This window comes from Carettochelys insculpta, chromosome 7 (genome assembly GCF_033958435.1).
Source record: "Carettochelys insculpta isolate YL-2023 chromosome 7, ASM3395843v1, whole genome shotgun sequence".
In the NCBI taxonomy this organism is placed as follows: domain Eukaryota; kingdom Metazoa; phylum Chordata; order Testudines; family Carettochelyidae; genus Carettochelys; species Carettochelys insculpta.
In genome coordinates this window covers 41,910,673-41,938,231 of record NC_134143.1, presented here as the reverse complement: position 1 = coordinate 41,938,231, position 27,559 = coordinate 41,910,673, and the positions used below count along the sequence as shown (strand labels likewise).

The 27,559-nt window shown below is 41.4% G+C and overlaps 1 protein-coding gene across 2 annotated transcripts in view; it reads left to right on the top strand.

The window, feature by feature from the left end:
* Positions 1-27,559, top strand: part of CEP55 (centrosomal protein 55) — a 37,649-nt gene that overhangs the window by 9,850 nt on the left and 240 nt on the right. The window contains exons 3-7 of one of the 2 annotated variants that reach the window (XM_074999569.1): positions 9,495-9,557; positions 12,369-12,510; positions 20,368-20,684; positions 22,441-22,512; positions 24,524-24,649. In XM_074999569.1, the coding sequence (XP_074855670.1) occupies positions 9,495-9,557; positions 12,369-12,510; positions 20,368-20,684; positions 22,441-22,512; positions 24,524-24,649 (720 nt within the window). The remainder of the gene's footprint in view (positions 1-9,494; positions 9,558-12,368; positions 12,511-20,367; positions 20,685-22,440; positions 22,513-24,523; positions 24,650-27,559) is intronic. The other variant, XM_074999568.1, reaches the window with a different exon arrangement.

Sequence of the window (27,559 nt, the reverse complement as noted above, 5' to 3'; positions counted from 1 at the left end):
ATTTTAAATCTGGTTTTAAAAAAAGCAAAGTACTAAATTGCTCATTTTAAAAATAAGTTACAATTAAATCTCATCACAAACATGCTACACATACTTGGTCTCATAAAAATGAATAAATGGCTTTAGTCTGTCCAGTCTTGCTTCTTGCAAGTTCTGGGCTTTCAGTTTCTGCTTCTCAACTGACTAAAATGTAAAGAGAGAAGCTGGATAGGATTGCTTTTGTTCAGTGCTTTTGTGGTGGTGGTGGCCGTTTGACCTTCCACAGTACAGGTGTTAGTTAAGGTTTGTTGAGAGAGAGAGAGACAATATATAGGAAAAGACAGAGGCAGCACAGAAAAAAACAGTAGAGTAGACCTAGAAAGAAAAAGGGAAGATCTTATTCAGCGCATGCAGCTTTGCGTATTTCTCCACACTTTTACCACAGAAAAACAGTGATGGCATGTGGTATAAGGGAGGCCTTATCTGGGAATATTTTGAAGAAGTTCATTGCCTGAGTAAAAAAGGAAAATGTGCTAAGCATAAGCTGTGCAAGAAGATGTAGGGCCTAGTTGCAAGAATGAAACATAATAAAGAAAACTGCTTATTGGGAGAAAATGATGTGGATATGTCTGAGTAGATCAATTGGTTATTAACTCAAATAATCCACTTTGCAATGCATCATTCTTCAAGATTCTCTGTGCCTTTTTAGTACAACTGTGATTTGACAAGTAAATTCCCAATCTGTTTGCTGTGTTGGATGTTGCTAGAAAAAATGTTTAGCTTAGCTAATCCTTTATGGCTTGATTAGCTAACTAGGTTTAGAAGCTAGTACTCAAGTATACGATACAGAAAGCTGCAATAAGAGAAATCTAGATTTGTGAGTTGGCATTTCCTTATTTTATATTACATAATATCTGCCCCTTATTTTGGAACATCATGGCCACAGACCATAATGGTGATATCATAAGTCTTCCCTATTTTACTTCAGTATAACTCAGCTTTTTCAAGGGAACCCCCTTCTATAATTGTTTTCTCAAAAAACAGAAGTGACTGAGAGTTCAGTAGAGCTTACTCCAAAATTAAGTGCACTCTAAGCTCAGTCAGTCTCTGAACTTTTTTGGTAAGTTGATTTTAAATCGGGAATTTCCAATCCTTTTTTTTTTTTTTTTTTAATATTGGGGTGGGGGGGGTGTCACAGCAATTTTTTACATATTCTGGGGGCCGAACACAAAATAGCCCCAAACTACTCCCTTTGCCCTCAGCCTTACCCCCTCTCCCTGCCCACCCTGTGGCTTAATACTCCTCACAGTGCCAGACCACTATCCCCCAAACCCAGGATTAATTTACCCAGGAGCTCTGCGTGCTGCCTCCCCGGCTGCTTCTGCCCTGTAGCTGATGGGCTTAACCATCTCCTGTGGATTCCCCTGACCCTTGTGACGTTCCACTCCCTGGCCCCAGGGTGGCCGGCAAAGTTCTGCTCCCTGGAGGAGTTCCCCATGCCCCAGGGCTGCCGGCATTGCCCCACACCCCAACAGAGCCCCAGGGCCAGCTCCTCAACAGAGCCTGGGGCCACTGTCAGAGCCCCTCATGCCAGGGCTGCCACCAGAGCGTGGTTCTTTCAGTGTGGCAAGGTGCTGGGACCTGCTCCTGCTGCTCTGTTTGCGAGCTAGAGGCAGATTGGCAACAGAGGTGAGAGCCTCAAATGACTCCTTGGAGAGCCACATGACGCAGAGCTTCCATTTAAAAATGGTGCCGCTGCCAGCTCAGCGGGCTGGATAAAAAGGCTCTGCAGGCCAGATTCTGGCCTGTTGACCTGATGTTGGACATCCCGATTTAAATCAATGACTTTTTTTTTCTTTTTGTGATTTTTAAATCAATTCACCCTAGCTAGATCTCATTGTATACATCTATCGTAGTACATTATAAAGCACAGACTAACAGATAAGTGTTTGTAAACTTACTTACAGTAAACCCTCCACATACATGGCTTCAAGTTGCGTGTAACTCACTTTAACACGAATTAAGCATAACTTGACACTGCTCTGCAGCCCCTTCTCCCAGCCACATGGCTATCAACCTGACAGCTGTGCCACTGGGGGATGGTAGGGAGAAGGCTTTTAGCTCACCTAGCTGTCCTCAGCAGCAGGCAGCTAGGAGAGTTAAAAGCCCCTTCTCCCCTGCCTTCTCTGAGCTGCTCGGCTGTCAATCTGACAACTGCGCTGCTGGTGGAAGGCAGGGAGGAGCAGCCAGGAAACTGACTAGCCTTGATGGACTGTTCAGTTTCCCGGGCCTGCAAGCAGAGGGGAGCTGGGAAACAAACAGCAGCCTGGGTCCCATCTCCTCCCCACAACTTGCATGAACACAACCCCTGCATAACTCAAGGGTTTACTGTATTGGGTCTTTCTTGATCTCTCCCTTTCTTCAATAAAATACTATTTCTTTGCTTCTGGGTCACTCACTTGTGGAGGTCCTACTCTTTTACCCCATCCTGTTTTACTTCCACATGAAGTTATTGGGTGGAGTGAAGTATACAGATGACAGGGTATGTCTATACTGTAACATAGGCCTGAGCCCTGGTTTGAGTCTAAACTGTCCTCCAGTTCTATGCACACCTCTCTCTGGCTTGGGCCTAAGATTCTAGGATGCTGCAAGGCTTCACAGTTTGACCCCTGTTGCTCTGCGGTGTAGACACAGCCCCCCCAGTTTAGGTTCTTGGAGTCCACCAAAAGTGTCCCACTATAAAAAAGGCCAACTTTCTTTGTTCTCTCTGCACTAAGAATCTCCAAGGAAACAGAAGCAGCTCCCCTTGGTTTGAAGAGTCAGTGTTAAATGTTTCTACCATATTGTCTTCTGAACACTAATCCTCAAAGTTCTCATAAGAGAGCCTTCTGTGCTCACGATGAAGACTGAAAAAGAAGCTCCTTCAGGAGCACAGCCAGATTTTATTAACTCTCTGGAGTTTTTAGCCTGCAAAACAGTGGACTTGAAAACTAACGGGGCGAGCGTGCATATCAACAAATAGTGAAGTAGGCACAGTTGCATGTTCTTCAGGATGAAGACCAATGCAGGGAGTGGATTAAGCAGCTCACAACTGAGTGGAAAATGAGGGATCAAAACCAATTCACCAACATCGTGCCCATTTTATGATGAGTTTGAGCATGTGCTGGGAACTGCACTGACCACAGAGTTGAAGTTAGTGCATGAAGATGTGGCCAGCTAGGTGTCCTCCTGGCCCTAGAATCTTATGCAAGGACAAATGGGAGTCAGCAACAGGCACCAAGTGAGGACAATGAAGCGGCTCTTCCTGAAGCCAATTCCAGAGAAATCTTGGAGCAGCTGCAACACATTCTGGGATCATATTCAGAGAAGCTGTTTGGTTGCTTCCCCCCTTCATTCCTCCAGTTCTCTCCTGGCTGAACAGCCTGCTTTGGAAGCCTGTTCCGGACACAGAAGGGACAGATGATGCCCCTCAGTGTGGTAAGTTTGTTGTGTGTGCGTGGGTGTTTTTGTTTTGTGTTTGTTTTTTTTTTTTTAAATCTTCATTTTAATGTTTAATACAGAAATGGAGGGTTTTCTGTCCTAGAAACCAATGCAAAAGCTATTAGAAGTCTCAGATAACCGCATGTGTCGGATAATATGGCACCAGCACCAGGTCTCCCCCACCTCCCATCATGTGGGGTTCAAAACAGGTAAACAGTAAAAATGCCTGGAAAGTGAACCTCTGTCTGAGAGAGCAGTTTTGCTAAGGTATTCCTGTTTCTTCAAAATGAGATATGAATTGCCATGTCTATAATTACCCAATGTTATATTAAGCTATCTGGAAACAGCAACCTGGTGGGGAAGGTGGAAATGTGTTCCATTTACAAATCTAGTTCATTTCAGTTAAAGGTAGTCCATGGTCAACAACATTGTTTGTGCCAAATTCAGTTAGTGTGTGTGAAATATTATCCAAAAGTGTGGTGAGGAAGGTTAGCTGTGGAGTTCTGCCTGTTTTGCATGCATCCACATGGAAGTCAATTGTTCATCCTGGTGATTTACCTCATGAATTCTGGCCCACTCCTGGATGCAGATAGCTCCACATTTTTCTTGAAGTAGGAACTCCAGGTATGTCTGTCCCTGCAAACTACGTATCTTATTGGACCATTTTGGTAGCTATGTGAGTGGAACGGGCAGGTCAGTGACGGAACGCATTTTTGTTTTAACACTTAGCTTGCACGCACACTGCAGGTTTCCCATCAGCAGCTTGGAATAACAATCTTCCTTTGTCAGCTGGATACCACAAGAACTGCTATGCCCTCCAAAATGTGGAGTGTCAGAAATGATGGAACAAGCTTTTGTAGCAAGGCCATTGATGGCACCTTTCTTCTTCCCCCTCCCCCATCTAGTTAGGTCTGAAACTTTTTTTTAGAGAACAAGAAACAGCTTTGAATTTTTAATATACCACTGTGTCTGGGATTTTCACCATAGAGATTAATGAGGCTGTGTCCACTGAGATTTTGTGGTTTGACATATCCCTTTTACAATGTTCTGAAGTTCAGTCTCAAAAAGAGTAGCATTTTATGTCCTTGAAATTCCATAAGGATTTTTTTTTTTTAATCTGCTCCTGCACTGAGGTATTTGAGATAACCCTCTGTCTTGTGCATGTTTTTCCCCAGGCCCCTTCATTTTTACTGGCTACTTCCACAGCTTCCCATGCAGCAGCAGAAGTCTTGGCTATTATAACAACACAGACTTCCAAGAGGAAACGTTTCTGTGATGAACTGATGGTTGAGGTCCTGGACGAGACGCCAAGCAAGTCTAGTACCACACGTAGAGGGTCGAGAGGCGTAGTGAGAAACAAGAGGAAATGCTGGGGCTGACCACACAGCTGAAGGATGGTGTTTCAGCGAAGAAGGCACTTGCTTCACGGTTCCAGGAACAAGAGCCAAGAGAGGAGGACAGAGCTCAGCAGAAGTCAGTGGCTCAAAAAGTCGTATCACTAATGACTGCAAAAGAACTGACTCCTACTGCATCACCTGCACCATAGCCTGAGTCCCTTACATGCTACCTTGTGTGATGCAGTACAGAAACAGCTTAAAAAAAAAAAAACCATGCCACATAGCTCAGTGCAGCCCTCAAGATAGACCTCCGTGGATATCTCCACCTCTGGCACCAAGTGTGTGGCAAACAGGGATAGAAGGGCAAGGACACTGGGTGAGGCGGTGGGGGAGACATGCCATGGTAGAGGGTTATATCTTCTACATAGCTTCGTTCTTGAAGTTGTTCATGGTTGTGTTTATTTTGTTTGTTTGTTACTGGGGTCTTGGTGTGGTAATGGCAGCTGGCTTGCCTGGCAGTGGATTGAAGTTGTACTTTTTCTAATACATATTTCTAATTTTTATTTTATGAAGCGTGTTTTTCTTGTTATCACTACATCACTTCACATAGTGTGTATTTAAAATAGTACAATATGCGATCAGAGAACTTGTGTGCAAATACTGTTCCTCGGTACAATTGTCTGCATCAATCCATACTGTGAATTGATCCTTCCTCCTGCCCTTATTTAAAAAATGGTCTTGGTGTTTGTGAGTATATTGCATGGCAATTGCTCTCCCTACCCCCGACACAATGAATTAGGCTTATCCCACCCAAGCACATTCATAAAGGCTCTGTTCTTCCTCCTGCCATTGGACCTTTGAAGTTTGCATGTCAGTTTTTCACTCCTCAAGGAGGACTATGGGCATGTAAGTCCTGTCAATGGCCCCAAGGTAGTGTGGAAGCCCCATTATCTCAAAGCCAGCAGTTACTTAAGGAGTTACTACTACCTGCCATCTTGGCTTAACCCATGTGCTTGCTTGCCACAGAAACCTCTGCCATCTCTTTACCACCTGTGGCAGTCTGGGGGTAGCCAGCTTCTGGATTGTTATAGCCCCGAAGTGAATTGGTAATGACTTCTGTAATTCATGTCTTTATGCTATTCACAAGTTCTGAACTGGATGTTTGTACCACTACTCCAAAAACACCAGCCTATACCAGGGGTGTCAGCAGATGGTCATGAGAAGCACAAGCTAGCTCAGGTCTACTGTATCTGTGTTTGTTGTCATTCTCTATAATATGCTCTGTTAGGTGCCTATTGTTGGTCAGAAAATGCCACCAAGATGTCCATCAGTGTCTCAAAGGCTCTGTCTGCTTCCTGGCATGGGTGTGAGAGCCTAAGAAAGAGGATTTCTTCCAAAGGTGCCTCATCCATGTTGCTGGCTCAGGGAGCTGGAGTGCACAAACCAAAATGACTGCTTGGCAGAATGTGTTGGCAGGCTGTTTTGAGCTTCCTGTAATGTACAGGGTGAACACTCAAGTTTTCCTGCAGTGCAGCATGTTTAAAGGGCTAGAGAAGTCATGTTTTCAGAGTGCTCTGGGGAGTTAGATATGATTGGTTTGATTCAGGTTTGCTTGCTGCAGAGTAGACACTGGAGATGCAGGTTTGAGTCTAGGTCAGAAAATTCTTAATGTAGGATTGTTACTCAGTTTTGACACTTTAGTCTTGGATTCTCTAACCCTGGTCTGCTGATCTGAGTCCTGCTAACCCTGGGCTTACATTGCATTGCAAACATACCCACAGTGTTCTCAGGTGCTAGAAAGATGCTGATAATACCCAGTTCTCAGAAGTCAAATATGCCACTGCAAGCTATCCCCCGGGCATACGTGAGATCAGCACCTGGATAAAAAGTGACTAGCTTCATCTGAATCAAAGCAAAATGGTTGGAAGAAAAATTAGTATTTTGAATGCTAACCCTTATCTTAGTGTGACAGTGTGTTGAGGAAACCTACCCTTACCTAACACAAATAACTTCTGAATACTCATGGACTCTTTAGTGAATGCTGCTTCCAGAAATGTATCGTTCATTCCACAGCTGGCCAATAGTTTGTAAATAATAGGGCTACAGTCATAGGTCTTTAACTCCCCCAGTCTGAGCTGCTGCAACTTGATAGCCTTAAGGGCAAGTACATAGCCTGAATGTTTTGGTTAGTTGCCACAGCCTGCTTCCTTTCTTCTGGAGATCCTGATGGCAGATCCAAACATCTCTAGTTTCAGTGTTAAATTTCTAGATTGCATTTCCTCAACAAAGTGGGAAGAACAGATAGAAGGTGAAATTTTCTGTCTTCAGGAAAGATACTGTTTTTGAATTGGTTTTGTTCAAAAAATTCATGCTGCATTCAGTGCTTGTATCTTCAGAGGAAATAACTAGGAACTGACTTTGTCCCTGTAAGGAGCTACTTTCTTTAACAACAAACCTGAACTGCTGAGGATGGCAAATCAAAGTAAACATCAGTTGGAGCTAGGGCAAAAATCTTTGTAGTTCGTAACAGCCAGTTGTTAGTTTCTTTAAAGCTGTGAAATAGACCCAAAAATTATTCTGCTATTAATCTGTGCTAGTTTTCCTGCATAGCCACAGCTGAGAGATGGACTTAGCAGTCAGTTAGTTATATAAAGGATTCCTGTTTGCTTAATCTTAAACACAAAGCACAATGGGGCAGATGAGTGGACTACTGCCCTATCCTTTCTCGTCACTAATCTTAAAACAGTACAGCAGACCCTTGACTTACATGATTTCGATTTATGCATTTCTTGCAATAACACAAGTTGAAATCATGAGTGGCACGGAGCTGGGAACCAGTCATTAGCCTGGCTCTCAGCTACCCTCTGCTTGTCAGAGCTCAGAAACTGACCAGTGCTGCTGTGCCTGGTTCCCAGCTGCCCACCACTCCCAGGAGCCAGGAAACTGACCCATGCAGGAGCAGTTTCCCGGCTTCGAAAGCAGAGGGGAACCGGGAGCCAAGCTGCTACCTGGTTCCCAGCTCCCTGCCACTCCCGGGAGCCAGGAAACTGACCAGTAGTGCTGCTCCTGGCTCTGCGTTCCCTGCCACTCATGGAAGCAGGAAGCCAGATGCTGCCAGGACCGGGGAACCCAAAGGTGGCATGGCCTCTCCCTCACCCGGTTCCAACTTACATGAAATTTGATTTATGTGTGGTTGCCCAGGAACGCAACCTATGTTTAAGTCGGGGTCTACTGTACCCCACATGTTCTTGGCTGACTATTCTGAATGGAAACAGATTGCCACAAAAGTAATTTTTGCCAAAGCAATTTGTTTTATCTGTGGAGCAGGCTGATTACCAAAATAACTTTAAAGACCTTCTTTCAAATTGGGGTTAAATTAAGTTTAACAAAGAGTAAACTTAAGACTTGGATGTTTTCAAAAGTTTGAAAACATATATTGTCATGCCTCTTATGACTGCTAGGTGGGGAAAAAGTAGCATGTATAACGCTAGGAAAAAATGAGGACATTCTTAAGTCCAGACATCAGACACTGAGTGTTAATATAATATATATTTGTAACGAGTGTTCTTTTAAAGTAACTTCTAGCACATGTAAATTGGAAGGTTCTTCAAAACATAAACAGCGTAAAACTAATGTGTTGATGCCATAAACTCTGCAATTGCCACCTGTTGTCATAATTAGGTCTTAACCCTGAAACTCTGACAGCTTAAATTTCAATACTATTTCACAACTGATCTTTCTTACAGGAACACCTGCCTAATTATGTCCATCCTCCCTTGGCTTTCTTTCCCCTCATTCCCACAATCTCATGCTGGCTCCCATGTCTTCCAGTGTACTAAAAAGGCCCTACATAGCTGTTGAAGCCTTCTCCTCCCAGTTCTGAATTATCAGTAAAAATTCTTTAGTGCAGTGACAATTCTGCAGCAGAGCAAAGGTCAGCTTAATAACACTTCACTGACTTTTATTGACTTCCATATTAAAGTTACACTTTCAATTTTCTTAACTTCTCGGAAGCTACAGCACAATACCACAATGTCACAGAAACCAAGACAGCACATATTTTAGAAACGCATTCTATCTTCACCAGGATTTATGGCTGCATCTACACTACAAAAATAACTTCGAAGTTGCTTACTTCAAAGTACAGCTTCGAAGTAAGCAACTTCAAAGTAGAGCGTCTACACACACCCTACTTTGAAGTTATGCTTTGAAGTAGGGCACTACTCCATTCCCAGGAGTGGAGTAAGGAGTTCGAAGTTGGGCTCCCTACTCCAAAGTTAACTTTGAAGTGCGGCAAAAGGTGTGCAGACTCTCTGCTGGCTACTTCGATGTAGTGCTTAACATCAAAGTTAACTTTGAAACTAGTTCCTAGTGCACCCTATGGGCTTGATGAAGGAATTGAAACAAAATTGTATGGCCTCTGTTTTGCAGGAGGCTGGATTAGATAAGTCAGTTCTGATCTTGAAATTTGTGAGGGTTCTACTGCGGAAATTAGATTCGCTTTCATCCAAATACAAGAGGGTGAATCAAAATGTCTGATATTTGGCACACTTGTTATAAGATGACTTCTTTTGGGCATCTTCATGATATTCGAATTACATGTGTTAGTTTTTATTGGTGCTGCTAAGTGCTTCAAGACTAGCTGAGTACACTTTTTCTAGAGGAAAAACAGATTGACAGATTCTTCTTTTTCTGCAGGAAGCTGTAATTTGTGCTGCATCACCAAGTAATCTTAATGAAGTTGAAAAACAATTGAAAGATGTAAGTTTCTTTTATAATATTCTAAATGTGTATTCACTATTGTAAGTATCTCCATCCATGAGGATGTAAACAATACATAGCACACTTGAAAGGGAAATTGAAAGACCTATTTCACTCTTTTAAAAAAAAAAAATTCAGTATTGTTAAAAAATAACCCTTCAAGGTATTAGAATTGGCTTTGTTATTCATGTAGTCAGTTTAACTAGTTTTGTGGTGCATATGTACTTTTAGTTTCCCATCCTGCTGGGATTCCACTGTTCACATGTGTTCTTTCCAGGCCTTGTCATTAGGTATGTGACAGGTTTAGAGCTACATCAGAACTGAGAACAAAGAGGCATAAAGAGCAGGAGCGTGGGCACATTTAGTGCTGTATTTTCAGCAGGCCTGAAATCATCGGTAGGGGAGCAGAACAAACTCTTACCAAATTTGTGGTTACTGTATTTAAAAAGAAAAAAAATCCAAACATAAGCCATCAGAAAATGGCTCTGAGTCCATTTTAAGAAAGATCAAGCTGACAGTTGTCCTTTACAAAGAAACTGAGAAAATCATTGCCTTCTCAGAATGGAAAAAGACTTGCTAAAACCTTATGCCATCTTCTAAAAATTCCTTGGAAGCATTCCATCCTGGAATGTTACACATTAATGAGCAGGTGAAGTGTGGAAGCACTTCCAGATGCTATCTTTTGACTGCTTTATTTGAGGTGTTCTGAGATAGGGAGGGCACTAAAACCTAAGTTTGAAAAACCATTAACTGAGACCACATTGCTTGTTGCTTTTATGTTTTGAATACTGGACTAAAAGCAAGCAATTGGCTTTGCTACTGGCTCATATGGTCTTAGGCAAGTTATTTAATCTCTTAGGTGTCCCTTTTTTTTTATTACCACCTCTCCATGATTTCAAATGGACATAAGTTTGTACAGTGCCTACCTCCCAAACAGTATTGCACTGTTGCTCCTTTCTTAAACAGAATAATAAGTGTGAGTGTGTTACAACTTTATTTGGCATTTCCAAACTCTACTAGAGTTAAGACCTCTTGGGAAAGGCTAAATGTTTTATCTGAGAATCAATAGTAGTGGACACACCCTTGTAACTAATTTTACACACTTCATGTATTGAAATAATGTTATGCAAACATTGAATGTCCTCTTTTAACATTTTAATATGCATTGCTGTAACCTGCATTATAAGAGAAGCAACCCTTGGCTGATCTTGTAAGGAAAATCCATCTGTACTGGCTATATCAGGTCACCCAAGTTATCTTAGTCTTGGAACATTGCATCACCTACTTTACATTTGTTTGGAGCATTTTGTAGCTAGGTAGCTATATAGTACTGCCAACAAGCAGCTGATTTGGTTTAAGTTTAGGACCTGGAAAACTGAGTTGTGTTGTGGTAACACACGCTTGTAAATATTATATTAAATTCTGTGACCTTCCACCCCCATGTAGCCTGTGGCCTATGCTCCCCCTTGCCATGCTGGAACAGCCACATTTATTTATTGACAAATTAAAATAGGCAGAATTTTGCAGAAAATAGTGTACACAGAAGTTCTGGGTTTTGGATCAGAATTTCCTCAGGAATATTAGATAGGAAACATTGGTCTCAGAATTGGCAAAACAACTTCTGTTGAAGATATGTGGGTAGAGAAAAGGTTCTGTACGGCAAGAGAATGTACATTTAGGGAAACTTGCATCCATAGGTGAGTATAAGTATGAGTATAGCACTCCCAGGTTTTGGGCGTCCCAGCCCTACCTGTCTGCCACCTAGGGTCCTGGCCTCCAGGCTCAGGTACTGGACCCAGCTCTAGGAAGTGGTGAGGGTTGCAGATAGAGGGAAGGGCAGCTCAGCACACCTATTCCAAAAATTGTTCCAGTGCCCCTGCTTGCATCCTGAAACTTCAGTATTCTTGCTCTTCATCTTATGTTATGATGTTTATGGTACAGACTTTTCACTTAAGTAAATGGGAGACATCTGTCAATATGTAGTGTATCAAAGAGCAAATACAGATTTTTATTAAGCCTGTATTGTTTCACTCTAAGGGAGAGAGATGTCACCTTGGGGAAAAAAAGGCTGTATTGGTATATGTGGGTCATTTGAAGTAATTTGATAACATTAAATGTTTGGGGGTATTAATTTATGCTATGGAAATAAGACTACTTTCCATAGTTAAATCTGTGAGTAGCTTTCTGATATCCTGAGTTTGAGATCTGCTCAAATTTTAACTTATTACAAAATTTTTAATTTGTGTCCTCCTCCATAAAGAAGATTACTTCCTGAATGTTTGGGGACTGATTATATAAGGTACATTTTATATATCAAAACCTGAAAAACCCAAAGTTCTCATTTTTGCAAACTTTTTCTTTCAAGTGGAACATTCTGTTTCAAGAATGACATGATGTAAACTTCAGCTTTGGTTTATTCTGTCCTGAGGGACTATTCTTTAAATCAGTCTTTCCAAAAAGGATTAATCATTCTTTCATTTTAAATTAACTCCTCAATCCCTGGCTTTAAGTAACCTTTTCTACTCTAACAGCTAAACTAATCTGTACTAGCACACCTAATGCATGTGTAGGTAAATGCAGATTGTGGCCTTCGAAAACACTTCAACAAACTCATTTATCCTTTTACTATATGACACACAGCAGAGATGTCAATATAAAACTGAAATTCCAAAATACAAAAAAGTTACTAGATCTTGCAAACTAGAAATTAACTAGCTTTCCTTGGCTGTATTTTTGAGTATTGGAAAGAAAATAGGATGGTAATGTTTTAAAAATGTGACTAATACTGTTTTTTTTTCCCCCTACATGAAGGCTCTGGAAAAAAACCAGCAGTGGCTGTTATATGACCAGCAGCGTGAGGCATATGTCAGGGGCCTGTTGGCAAGGATCTTTGAACTTGAACAGCAGTTAGAAACAGTTAACCAACTGCAGGCAAAAGAGGCCACTGCAGAAGGTATTAATTTAAAATTTTCTTCAAAAGAGGACAAAAATTTTTAGGTTTATATGATTGTTTGTTTGCAGTATTGCTGTAGCAGTGTTGGGACCCAGGGTATAAGAGGGTGAAAATAATTTTTCTTATTGGACCAAGAGACAAGATTCAGGCTCCACATAGTTCTTCCTAACAGATTGGAAGAAGAGCCCTCTGGCACTTGAAAGCTTGTCTTTCACCCACACAACTGGGTCTATTAAGATTGCGCTTCCCCCTCTCGTGTCTTGAGTTATACAGTACAGGTTGAAACTCCCCAGTCCAACACCCTCAGGGCCTGAGCAGTCACACACCAGCGGAGGTCAGTGTCTCCCCGATGGCACTCCAGCCTCTGCCCCAGGGCTTAGCCCCCACTCCCACCCCACCCCAACTGTCACCTGCAGCTTCCTGACCCGTGCAGGCTCTTCAGCCACTAGCTGCCATTTCCTGGCCCCAGCCATGGCTTCCCGCCCTCCTGCTTCTGGCCCTAGCCACACTCTTCCCAGGGCCATGGCTTCCCACCTACCTCCAGCCGCAGCTTACTGGGCCGTGACATCCTGCCCTGCCCCAGCAACAGCTTCCCACCTGCTCCTGGCCATGAACTGCCACTCGCTGGCCTGCACTGCCAGTTTCCCAGTCCTGGCCACTACTCCTGGGGTGAGACTTGCTGCCAGCCCAGCTGTGTCTGCCCTGCCCTGGGCTCTGGCCGCTGGTCTAGCTGACCCCTTCCCTCCCAGTGCCAGGACTCTCTGAACCAGGAAGAGCCAGGGTCTTGCCGGTCCATGGACGTTGCTGCACGAGAGAATCACAGATTTTGGACTTTCAGCCTGTATTATGATGTGATAGAATAAGTCTGAGAAATGACACAAAAGAAAATCACTAATTTTTATATAGAATTTAAGTATTTCCTAATCTCTTCAGTTCCTTCATACTGAAAGATGAGGAAGAGGATTATACTTACCAGACTTGGCAAGAGTTCATTGCTATCTAGCTACACTCAAAACTGAATTCTCTGAGTTTCGTGCTGTTCCTTCAGTGTGTGCCAAGGAAATGCTTTTTATTGCTTAAGGGTAATCTTGCCATAAAAAGTCATCAATCAGACTTCTAGGTGGACGTTTTCTTGATGGTAACTTGGCATCCTTTTTGTTTGCATAAGTAGTGCTCTTTTAAGCAAACATTATGCCACCCATTCTGCATGTTATACTTCTAAGCAGTATTGTGAATGTATTGAATTATTGCTTAGGTGTGGATTTAATTTTCTAAAATACACCTTGTAAAATGACTCATAGGTAGTATTTGCGGACCTAAGAACTAACAATTTTTACAGCACAAAACTTTTCTGCAAAATGGTGTTGATCAGTCACTGGCAGTTGCTTGATCTGAATGTCTAAAAAGCGAGGGTGGACCATGCCTCAAATGTTGGCTAAAACCTAGGCTTGCGTCCATGTAGCACAGGTGTGGGCAACAATTTGTAATGCAAAGCCACTCCAAAGTTTTGGTAAGTGGTCAAAGGTCACAATTTTTCTATGGTTTGTGAGTTCTGAGATGGAGATTGAGTGCAGAAGGGAGCTTGGGCTAAGAGGCTAGAGTGCAGGATAGTGTGTGTTGCCCGAAAGCGTCTAGGTGAAGGAGGGGTTGTGACCTGGGGCAGAGTAGTGGGATGCAGGGTCTTGGAGGGTATGGGAGAGGAGTGTAGGAGGGAGGGAGTTGAGATTTGGGAGGGGATGGCATACCAGAGGGAGGCTGTAGCTGGGAAACGCTTACCTAAGCAGCTCCTGAACAGCAGCACTCTCAGGCAGGCTTCCCTGCCTGCCAGCAGCCAGAAACTGGCCACTGAGAGTTGAGAAATTTTGTGCTCCACTGCCTCCACCCCCAGCTAAAACTCTCAGGTCCCATTGGCTGGTTTTGTACATTTTCCTCTGCTTCCAGCAAAATCTCTCGGCTCTTATTAGTCAGCAATTGGCCACTGGGAGCTAAGAAATTTGTGCTGCACTCAGCTGTACCTAGCAGAATCTTTCAGCACATGCTCCCCACGCCATCCCTTTCCCCAGTTCCCTGCCCTAGGTCACCACCCAAACCTTCAGGAACCCCTCTTCCCCAGGTCACAACTCCCTCCCAGGCTGTGTACTCCCTCCTGTACCCCTTCTGCAGGCCAGAATCCTCTCCTGCCCATGATACCCTCCTTCACCCAAAATCCTTCTTAGACCCCACACTCTATCCTGCACCCTAGTCCCTTACCCCAAGCTCCCTTCTGCACCCACCATTGTCCCAGACCCCACACCCCTCTATGGAAAAGTATGGCATTTGGCTGCTTACCAAAATCTTGGAAGGCCTCCACCTCAAAAAGTATTACCCACTCCTGCTCTAAAGCCTTTTGAAATTTAGAAAGTTAATACTATTTCATTTGGTTTTGTGGATGGAATGAGGAAGAGTTTTGGTGAAACCAATGCGCTTAGGAGTTTGGAAATGCTGGGTGGAGTGAGGAGGAAGGTAAGAGTGAAGACTCAAAGATAGAGTAGAAAAAGAAAAAGAAAGAAAGAAAGAGAAAAGTAATGGTGGTCCTTTAAGGAGAGTTGTATCTTCTCAATGAATGATGCAAAAGACTAAAGTACTGAATCAAGGATGCCACATTTCACCTATTGATCTTTGTGCAAATAAACATCCTATTGGTATCACTTGGACATCTGCTGTGATTGGGTAATTGTAAGCAAGCTCCAGCGCCCACCCCATCTCATAAAACAATGTCTGGTCCTCCCCAGAGAACAAATGGGATATCCCTGTTCTTTTCCCTTGTGTACTGCTGTGATTGGTTAAGCGACTCCTTCCTATAACTGCAATTAAATATTCCAAGGTATAAACTGTCCCTTCACTCAGTACATTTGTGTTTTCAGAACTGCCATCTCAGGAGCTGCTGTTTGGCTACTGAGCTAAAGGGCATGGGCTAGTATAAATTTGGTGATCCTTTGCTGGAAGGACCTCTTGCTAGTATATATAACATTAGGAGTTGCAGACGTGCACCACTACACCTTTTAAAGGAGCCAACCCAGTACACCTGTTTTGTGGAGAAAGAAAAGAGTGAAAATGAACAGGGAATCCATGATGGATCTCATTCAGTGCTACATACGTTGTCCATATGTCCGTCTTGCATTAAGCAGGCTATAGTGGGTTACTGCTTTGTGGCAGGAAAACATATATGAAGGTGCAACAAACAAACAGATAACCTGACCTTTTTTGGGGGGAACTGTATTTCCAACGAGATTAGCCACAGAAACTAATAGTGTGGACATCAGAGAATATGCACTTGATAAAGAACCTGTCCCTCTAAGGAGACTAGATCTCTACCTGACCAAAAACATGGTAATGAATGGGATGAAATAGATGGCCAAGATTTGGGTGTACAGTGATCTGAAGAGATCAGCTGACAAACATACTGGAAAGGGAAATGTAAAAAAAGAAATAGTCAAGAAACTATATTCTACATGTGACATAACTAAAAAAAACCTTTGTCAAGATGTCCATATCTATCACATCACGGCTGATGCTACACGGGCACAAATCTTCGAAATAGCCATATTTCGAAGATTACTTATGAGGCACTGAATTGAATATTCAGCGCCTCATTAGCATTAGGACGCTTCCGGCCGCAGCGCTTTGAAAGCACCACTTTTGAAAGCGCGCAGCTCAGTGCTGCTACACGGGGGTCCTTTCCGAAAGGACCCTGCTCCTTTCGAAATCCCCTTATTCCGATCAGTGAGTGGGATAAGGGGATTTCGAAAGGTGCAGGGTCCTTTCAAAAAGGACCTCTGTGTAGCCGCACCGAGCTGTGCGCTTTCGAAAGCGGCGCGTTCAAAGCCCCATGGCTGGAAGCGTCCTAATGCTAATGAGGCACTGAATATTCAATTCAGCATCTCATTAGTAATCTTCAAAATGGCCATTAGCATGGCTATTTCAAAGATTTGTGCCCGTGTAGACACACCCCACGTGAATAGCTTTTCTTACTGATTTACCCATCGTCCTTAAGAATGTCTTTGTTAGTTAAGTAGTAGAATTAGCTATCTTGCAAGAAGTGACCAGATACCTAATAAACTAAAGAGCAGGAGGAACCTTAAGAGCACAGCTGATAGTTAACTGATGTCAGGTGCATAGCTGATCAGTTAGAGATAAATAGTTGCTGATGCAAAACTAGTACAGAGACCGGAGTTGTGCAGCTTTCAACTCATCTCACATTAGACATGAAATGACCAAAAATACTTGGAGCCAAAGGTCACTAGGATGTTCTCTGATTACTTTGTACATGCTGCATGTGCCCACCTTTCCAATGTATCAAATAACCAAGCAAAACTAAGGAACTGCTTCACCATGATTCTCTAACTTTCCATGTGAGGGATGCCTTTGCCTTGGTTAAGAAAATAAAATCACCTGGATGTTAATCTGCATGGATGAGCTTTTGATAATGCTCTCTTGCTGTGGCACATGTGTTGTGGTACAAAGTCAAAATTAAAGGCTCCCTCACAGGAGAGCTCCACGTTACCATTGCTTCAAACAGATGCTCCCATTGACCTTTAATATTACAAAGCAAAGTCCTTAAAAGTAAAGCCACAGTCAGAGAAAGATCAAGGCCCTCCTATGCATCTGCACCCAGTCTGTTTTCCTAATATAAATGAAATGTGAACTTTAACTCTTATAATGAAATCATAATGGCTTCTTCAAGTCATCACTGGAATATTATTGTGGCCTGTCACTTACCTATCCTGCTATATAACCTGGTTAATCCAAAGACATATTTGCATTTTCCAAAACCTGCTTATTGATTCAGGTCTTTTAAATATTAGCTACCAGTTCAGATACCAATAAATAGTGGCAATCTGTTCTAAAAACAGTACACCTCTTCTTGGAATTCTTGGTATTATATAAAGTAGTTAGATTTTTTTTCACAACATAGGTATATCTAAATTTAATTTGGATTAGATTACTTATAGATTTGAACAAATGGTGCCAGTCAAAAAGAAATTCTGGTGCGATCCAAGCAGAGTCCCCAAATACAGGACTGATTGCCGTATGTATGAAAAGTACTTAGGCTACCTAAATACGCTTGGCTACTTTAACTGAGAATTCTATCAGCACTACACACTACTTGAGAAACCAGATTTGAGTATTATGAATAATATACTGGTGCCCTGTAGTGCCATTGTCCTGAGCTAAGCATGCCACTTTTCAGTTTTTCAGGTATATTTTCTGTTCAGAGTAAAACTTTACATGGATAACTTCCTTTAATTCTACCTTTCAGTTGAATGATGTATTTTCAAATCCTGCCACTAAATTTTGACTGAATAGAGCTACTCTTTAGTCAAATTAATTTCTACTTTTTTCATGACTTTGCTATGTTGGATCACAGTGAAAATCACCAGCTGTGTCTATACTACCACCTTCCTTCGAAGGAAGGAAGGATGGTAATTAGGGTGTTTGGGAGTTTACTAATGAAGTGCTGCCATGCATAGGCAGCACTTCACTAAGCAAATTCCCCCACACGGCAACTCCAAACTTTTAAACTTCAAAGTACCGGCATGCGTCTAGCCGCGGCTCACACCCCGGTACGTCAAAGTTGCCCTGACACTTCGAAGTACTGGCGGGTGAGCTGCGGCTAGACGGATGCTGGTACTTTGAAGTTTAAAACTTTTTGGAGTTGCCGTGTGGGGGAATTTGCTTAGTGAAGTGCTACCTATGCATGGCAGCACTTCATTAGTAAACTCCCAACACCCTAATTACCATCCTTCCTTCCTTCCTTTGAAGGAAGGTGGTAGTGTAGAGAAGCCCACCATGTATTGATTTCATAGGTGCTATTCCAATCCCTATGGGAAGCAATAAAATGATCATTCCTGTTAATTTCATGCTGCTGCTGCTGCTGCTGCTTTTAGAAAGCTTATGAGGGGCACTAAACACAGGCATAAGGGATCTGTTCACTGGGGCTTTCCTTTCTGGATGCTCTTCTCCAATCTTTTCAGTAACAACAAAGCCCTGGATGAATAAAGGAAAAACAGCTAGTGAGGAGTAGAGTTAGTTTCACTTTTATAAGATTCCTAGTATCCAAGTCAGAGATGGATATGCTATAAACACAACTGGAATCCAGGAGCAGTGTCCTTTTAAAGATCTGTCTCTTTCTGAACTGCCAAAGCAGGTGTTCCACCCAATGCAAATATAAGACAGGAACTGAAAAATCCTCATTCCAGGCAAAGAGACCCCTTTTCAGGGTGTGTCATTTGCTGTGGAAACTAAATTTTAAATAAGAAAATTTTCTAGTCCTTATGATGAGAACCTTTCAAAGCCAAAGTGAGCTGAAACCAATGCACTGCTCTGTTCTTCAGGCTGTAACCCAACACCTTTCAGTGCTAACAAAACAAAGCAGTCATGTAGCACTTTAAAGACTAACAAAATAATGTATTAAGTGATGAGCTTTCATATATGTTTCTAGTACAGCACTATCTCCATATCTGTAGAGGTGGGTTTGCCGCACGAAAGCTCATCACCTAATACATTATTTTGTTAATCTTTAAAGTGATACATGACTGCTTTTTTGTTTTGTTAGGATACAGACTAACCCAGCTACCCCTCTGTTGCCTTTAGAGCTGTAAATTTCCATTGCTGGCTTCATAGATTCTTAAGGATAGTAATGAAAATGACATTTGAGTGAGGTTTATTATGCATGGGCTGCTGATGGTCACCATAAGCCACAGCAGGGGATGGCATTGGGAGTATTCTCAGAAGGGGTATCCAAAGAGAGCCTGTGGAGGGAGAGGTGGAGTAGCGGAAATTCCTCCCTTGAAGCAGCTGAAAAGCTAAGAGTACTAGAGACAAATCCCCCATCCCTCAACACAGCAGCCTGGGTGAAGCAAAAGAAAATCTTTGCCCTTTGGAAAACCAAGAGGTTAAATACATTTCAGTAAAAAGATTTGAATAGTGCTGTGGGATTTATTAAATAGCTACATATATTGTTGCCACAGTATGATCGGCCTTAATAGTAAGTTACGTTTTAAAACAGTAATTAAATACAGTGTACAAGAAACTACAGAACTCTCTTTATTCCTTTTCAATTACAGAGGACATGGCTTTCTTCAGAGGCAAGAGCGTGACTACACTTCTGTTTTTACCCTCATTAGTAAGCCTTGTTCTGGGGCTTACTAATATTTAGTATACTTAGCATGTATAGTATGCTTTTCAAGCCCCGATGTAAGCAGTAGTCCTTGGCTAGGAAGCTGGCACTTACACTCAAAGAATATATTCTGTGCTGCAGCATTCAAGATCACGAAACTCCTAAATCCTTCAACTAACATCAAGGAGGAACTGAGGAGGGCAGCATGTGACCAGTAGGTGGTCTGGCTCACCTGTTCATGCTGACCTAGCAGTTATGTGAACAATGGGAGTTTTGCAGGACCTGTATTCGGAAACCTAAATCCAGGGTTGAAACTCCTGTGCTGATGGTGGGGACTGCTCCATTGCCCCCTGTGTCAGTGCATTAGTGTATAGCAAGACGCATAAGAAACACAAGAGGCTGTAGGAGAATTCCTCCAACACAGGAATTGCTGGAGCCAACATAAGCAATCAAGTGCAGTTCTCTTACAAGCCCTTCCAGGTTAGGGTTGGTGGGAATGTGCCTGTAGCAATGAGCACTGTACGGAATCTGGCTCTCTGTGCTCTGAGTATCCCCAGGGATCTGGAACTTGCAGCATCCTAGAATCCAGCAACCATATGGGTTGCATAATGCTGTTGCAAGGTATGGTACACATCTAGCCCAGTGTCATTAAAGAATAATTTAGAAAACCACTGTTTCGTGATTTCTGTCTTGCGCAGGTTACCTTCAAGAAGAAAAACAAAAATATTATGACAGACTTTTACTGACTGCCAAGAATGATCTTGACACTGAAAGACAAACTGTAACACAGCTGAGATCTGAACTTAATGAATTCAAGAAGAAATATGAAGAAACAACACAAGAAGTAAAGTGTTTAAATAGTTTATTGGAGTCACAATCCAATGTTGCTGTGCAGAGTCTAAAAGATGAAAATAAAATCAAAGGAGATAAAATGCAGAGGTTAAAGCAAGAGAATGAAACTCTCAGAGAAAAACTCAAAGAAGAGAAGAAGAAGACTGAAGAACTGTTACCTCAGGTGAGCAGATCCCATATGTGAGTTCAATAACATTAGCAAAAGTAAAAATATCAACTCCTTCAGCACAAAAGGAGGTCAGATTGGTTTGAAACTATTTTACTCTCTTAAACAGTAACTGCTTTCTGACATTTAGGCCTGGTGTACGTGACTCAGAGGTATGAAAAACCCACACCCCCTGAGTAAAGTATTTAAGCCTTCTTAATCCCCAAGGTAGACAGTCCTGGCTTGACAAATCTCCCACCAATTTAGCTTCCACTCCTTAGGAAGGTGGAGCAGCTACACCAACAGGAGAAGCCCTCCCATGGGTATAGCCCTTATGTCTACATTAAGGCAAGGCAGCTGTACCACTTCAGTGTTTTAAGTGTAGACAGACTTTCAGAGCTCTTTTTTTTTTTTTTTTTTTTAAAAAGGTGAGATCATATTTTGCAGTTTGTTGCTTTGGGTTTGCATCAAAGGCCTCATGAAATGGCCTCTAGCACTTTCCTTACTACCACCAGTTATTAGAATCTTTAAAAATCTACAGGATACAATGTGCATGCAAAGGTAACCTTTTATGAAGCAAATGCCAGACAAATTATTTCTGTCCTTTAGAGAAAACACTACACAGCAGCTACCCTGGTTCAACTACATAAGCTCAGTGATTCAATATGCTCAAGTGTCTACTAAAATCCATTGTTATGTATTAAATATTTAAAGCACCTGTCTTTCTGCTTGCACTTGGCTGATCACCATAGTCCTGAGCACCTTTTGACACAACTGTTCACTACTTTATTCTAGTGCTTTTTCCCTCTTGTGGGAGCATTGCTTGCGAAAGTACAGTTGTTTTGCCAGAACTATCTGTTAACATGATACCTATGGACTACACTGTTATATTTGATGGAAAGCCTTTCACATCTGTGTCAAACATTTCATGGGCACAATGGCTAAAACAACATCTGAGTAAGACTAAACTTCTTGTAGTTATTATGCAAAGCACAATTCAAATTCAAGTAATTTATTGTGACTAGTTTAGGCTTTGGCCAGACCTGCAGAAATGCTCTTATCAGTATCAGTTTTAGGTATTGTATATTGGTTTCCTTGTACAGGGCACAACACTATTTGTACTGCTTCATTACTCACAGTATGACTTCTTCTGGACTTCTGATCAGCAAGAGCTGATCAAAACTCTATATAAGGTCTAAACAGAGGAAAATATGCATATTGACCAGGAATCTGGGTGTGAGGCTTGACAAGGGAGGTGCAGAATTAGGAAACTGTAGACCTCATACATGTGGATTTTGTGGGCCCAAGGGAAAGCTTTAGAGTTTAGCTAAATTTCTATGGCTGTGTGAGTTACTGAAGCTAAATTTCTTGTTGGTGTCTGCTCCTGGTGGTGGCTGTTACCAAGGCTGAGGACCTGGTACTTGGAGGAGGAGAATATTTGCACATGGCAACACAGAGTTAATTTCCTGTACTCTGAGGGCCTGAACTAAAGCCTGTTGAAGTCAGTAAATTTTCCATTAACTTCAGTGGATATTGATTTAGATTGTAATCACTTATAAAAATTTTCAGGAAACCTGTTCCCCTTCAGTTGGACTTCATTTCACTGAGTAAGAGTGCAGGCAAATTCATTTGGCTTGGATACGGTGTACAAGAGATTTCTTGTAATGCTGAAATATGTAAACTTCTAGTTAAGCCTGTTACTAAAAAAAAAGTCAGTCTTTGAGATTTAATAATTACTTTTCATGGTTACAAATGGCTTTTGTCTGCATTATAGGTTCAGCTTCTTCATAAATCTTTGTTAAAACAACAGGAAGAACACAACAGGATAGCTTTGTTGGAACAACAGGTACCAAATTATATTCTAAAGTAGTAGTTGTTATAATTAGGTATATTAATATGTTTGATTCTTAAAGTCCTTGAGTTTTATTATGCACATAAGAGATTTTAAAATGATATCCTCAAAGTGCAGCTAAAGAACTACATTTCCTATTATTGCTGTACTCTGTAGAACATTATTGGGGGTTATTTCAGTCTAATTGCAGGCTTATTAATTGCACATAGGCTTTGGATAAAATCACTTCTGCTTGAACACTATTTTGAAATTGTATGAACATTTTCGAACAATTTTTAAACCTCTGCTGTTGTATAAATAAACTCTATTTCTGAGGTCTTCTTCCACTTTAAATAAATAAGCTCTCAATCTGTCTGTTCACATCACTAAATTATTTTGTCAGATCAAATTTGTAACAGCTAAAGAAAATTAATCAAGTGCCTTAAGCAGAATATGCCAGAATATTTGTAATTAAGTCAGTTATTAATATCAGCTACACTATGTCAATTAAAATGAAAATCTGTCTATAAAACAACAACTAACTCCAGTGCTCTCTAAGAACGAACTCAAATGCATGGCTTTTTTGCAACAAAACATTTATGTTAATAGTTTTTCCTTTATATTACCCTGAATTCTTCTTGCTCAACTTTTTTTAAATAAATGCCTTTTAAAGGCAAGGGGATGTGGGGGGGTGTGTTGGGACTCAAGTTTAACAGACTTGCATCAGGTATGGATGTTGTTCAATGTCATTTTGTTTCACTTTGATAAAAATGTTGAGGTGGCGGTAGTTTCTATTTTCTAAACAAAGGTTGTGCCATATGGTCTTCTGTAGTATGTTCATAGTCATACACTTAAGATTACAAAATCTCTTCCTACAGACACATTGATTTATAGCACTGTGTAGAGAGAAACTGTGCCATTTATGCTGTTGAACTTTATGCAGCAACTCAATCGTTAGTCTTAAAATGTAGAGGAAGTGTATTCATCCCCTAACATTTAACAAAATGAAAACCATTCAACCTGTGAAAACAAAAAGTGGATTGTAGGGAGCCTCAAGCGAACTCTTGGCCCATTGGAGTCTATGCGTGTACCACTGAATTTGGCACAAATAGGCTTGCTCCCCAGGTTTTGAAAGTAGGTAATGTATTTAGAAATGCTGAAAGATTTATTTTATATACCAGTTTTCCATCAGGACATAATACAGTTTTAATTACTAGAGGTTAACAGCTGCTTCCAGCTATTTACTATCGAATGGCCATGTAAGAAATAGTAATTGGGAGCAGAGTAAACAAGGCTGCTTGCTGAGAATGTTATGCCTGAGGGGTTAAACAATATACTAACAGGGTGATTGATGTTTTTCATGTTCCACAAACTAGACTCAAAGCTCAGGGTGCGCATTCTGGAAACAGCTCTCCTTTTGAGGAAACCTTCAAATATTTGTACTCAACTCCTTTCAAATATCATTTAGTATACTCACATCATTACTCATGGTTGGATTAAATTCTGTCCAAATACCTTAACATTTGTACAAGATGTTTTCCTTAGCTAATGGCCTAATCCTCTATTTTCTATATTTATATAGTGGGATTGGTGGTGGTGGTGTTTTTACATCTATAAACCTCCAATGGCCTTGTAGCAAGTCTCTCTTTTACAGGGTAGTATCTTGTGAAACTCCTTAGTCTTGTGTCTCCTTAAATTCTATAGACATTAATGGGAAACATGTTTACAATACACAAGTGCAGATGTCACTAGTATTAATGGGTGTTATACATAGGCCAGTGGCTTGTGCATTGCACAACACTGTCCTTGAGAAGTGGGGTATGTTTCCTACCCCCATTCACATGCTATCATACTACAGTTTGCAAACATTAGGTGACTAGTAGAATTTTAAGCCTCCTTAAAGCACTGTGTTGCAACTTTAATCAGTGTTCAACCATAGTCAAAAATTGAAGCTTGTCTCCAATAGGAATTCATATTCTGTAGTTCTAGCTATCTAACTTCTTATTTTTCTCACTGGATTTACCAGATCCAAGTGTGTACTACAGATTTTGAGAATGAAAAGCTTGATCGCCAGAAATTGCAGCATCAATTGAATAAAGTTCTTAAGGAGCTACGCAAGGCAAGGGAGCAAATAACACGCCTGGAGCCCTTGGTGAGTGCTGAATGCCTTACAACTGATTTAAAGAATTCTGCCTTCACTAAGGGTCTTCTTTCTGTGCGTATGCATGGAACACCTGTGTGACAGAGTTGCTTACGCTCCATTAGTGAGAGAAAAAAAAATCAAAAAGTCTGTAGATTACATAGAAAAACTGAGGAGCAGGTAAGAGTAACTTTATAAACCCCAGGCTATGTAATTTTCCCTGAAGTGCTCCTTTCCTTGATTGAATGTCCTAGACTAAAATTTTTCCAAGGTACTTAATGGTCATAGTGGTTTTTTTTGTTTTTTTTTTTTTTTTGCATCCTTTAAGTTAGTGACAGAGAAGTAGCTGTGTTAGTCTGTACTCCAATGAAACGAAACAAAACAGCAGAAATGTAGCACTTTAAAGACTAACAAGTAAATCATTTTGTTAGTCTTTAAAGTGCTATATTTCTGCTGTTTTGTTTTGTTAGGCTAATTTAGATCACTTGCACATACACAGCCTTCCTTAGCTGGCTGCTGTTCCTGCTAACTTACTTTAACGATTTGTGGCTGTGAAACTCTAAGGTAAATAGCAGTAAGTGTTATAACAACGAGGAGTCCAGTGGCACCATAAAGACTAACATTTATTAGTGTGTAAGCTTTTGTGGGCTGCAGCTCACTTGGTCAGATGCAAGATGTGGAAGCTTCAGTTTGGTAATGATTTCTACATAAGTACAGAGATAGGAGTGTTACATAATGAAGCTAATTCAGTCAGGGTGAATCTGGCCCATTTTGAACAGTTGATAAGAAGGTGAGAATACCTAAAGAGGAAAAATTCATTTTAGTCATGAACTAGCCATTCACATTCCCTAGTCAGTCCCATTTTGTTGGTGTCAGGTTTTTTGCAGGTATTGGTTCCTGGATTTGTGTTCCTGTTTCATGGTATGTAGTTTGCGTGAGTATGTGTTTATCTCTCTGTGAGTCAGGGCTGGCTTTCCTCTCAAGGTCTGTAAGAGCAAGGGATCATCTTCTAGAATAGGTTGTAGATCCTTGATGTTGTGTTGGAGAGGTTTTAGTTGGGGGCCACACACAGACCGGAACCAAACCTTGTTGCCAACACCGTCTGCATATCTATACTACTGATATCGTCAGAGGACCTAACCACATCAGTCATACCAGCAGTGGCTCATTCACCTGCACATCTACTAATGTGATATATGCCATCGTGCTCCAGCAGTGCCCCTCTGCCGTGTCCATTGGACAAGGACTGTGTGTCTATGCAAAATAATAAATGGTTACAGATCAGACATCGGGAACAGTAACATACAAAAACCAGTAGGAGAGCACTTTAACCTTCTTGGAGACACACAGTAACAGACTTGAATGTTGCCATACTTGAGCAAAAAAAAAAACTTCAAAAAGATGGCAGGATGAAACTGCTGAGCTGGAATTCATGTGCAAAACTGACACCATCAGAATGGTGGGAATGGGTCTCATTACAGTAAATAACTTCCCCCTTAAGGTGTTCTTACCATTTTGTTGATTGTTGGAAATGGGCTATATCCACCCTGATTTAATTTAGCCTCATTAGCACTGATGCAACACTCCCATCTCTGTATGTATGTATCCCTGCCAAACTGAAGCTTCCTCTTCATGCAACTGAGGGTGCTGCTACACTACCATTCTCCCATCGGCAGTGCCATGGTAATGAGGCAATTCGAAGCAGGCTAATGAGGCGCTAACATGCACATTCAGTAACTCATTAGCATAATGGCAGCCGCATGACCAGACTTCGAATTGCAGATTGACAGTGAAGACGGGGGCAGCTTTGAAATAAGTGTCCTGCTTTGACATTCCCTTACTCTGCTCTAGTTCTGTGGGAGTAAGGGAATGTAGAAGCGGGGCACTTATTTCAAAGCTGCCCCTATCTTCACTGTCAATCTGCAATTCGAAGTCTGTTCATGTGGCTGCCATCATGCTAATGAGTTACTAAATATGCATGTAACTGCCTCATTAACCTGCTTCGAATCGCCTCGTTACCATGGCCCCTCCGATGGGAGAATGGTAGTGTAGCAGCAGCGTGACAAAGTGAGTTGCAGCCAACAAAAGCTTATGCCTAATAAATTTGTGAGTCTTTATGTTACCACAGGACCCCTTGTTGTTTTTGATGAAATAGACTACCACATCAACTTCTATGAAAAGTGTTTTGTTTTGTCAGAGGCTGATCTGTTCTTCATTCCTTCTCCACCCTTCCCCCCAAAACCCAGCTCCAAAAGTCACATGAGCAAAAGGAATGAAAGCATTGTAGTTGCTTTATCCTAAGCCAGTTTAACAAATTAATACCATGGCCTCTGCAGTCATGCAAAAGATTGGTGCTGCAGGCAAATGACTTTAGAATAAAAATGTTTATTTTGGTCAGAGGTGCTCATGTCTTCACTCCCAACCTCACTGTAAAATGGTAGAACAGAACACTTCACAAAAAGAGGCAAAAGAAACCGTATTTATACTATGTGGTATCTTTAACTGAATGCTGTATTTCTTCCATGTTCCTGCAGGCTACATTCTTCTTATCTCAGTTAATGCAATAGTTACCTGTAAACTGGTTGGCGGGTGGGAAAGAATTGTTCATGTCTTGGTACACAGTGCCGCTGAGCTTAACAGGAACAGTGGTAATTTCTGATACACAGTGTGGGGAGTGGAGTTTCTGCCAAGTACACAGTAATTTAAAGGAATATAAACATGAAATCTAGTCAGGTTCAAAAAGACTTCATAAAAAAAAAAAAGTTAGAAACCAAAAGTACACCCAGTGCCTATTAGCTGTATTTGTGGTTGTACTGTTAAATTCTGTGAGTGTGTAGAACTTCACCTCTTGGATACAAATGTGCTTTCAGATGCACCCTGTGTAATATGCTTTGGGCTGCCAGTTTTTTCTCAATATAATGG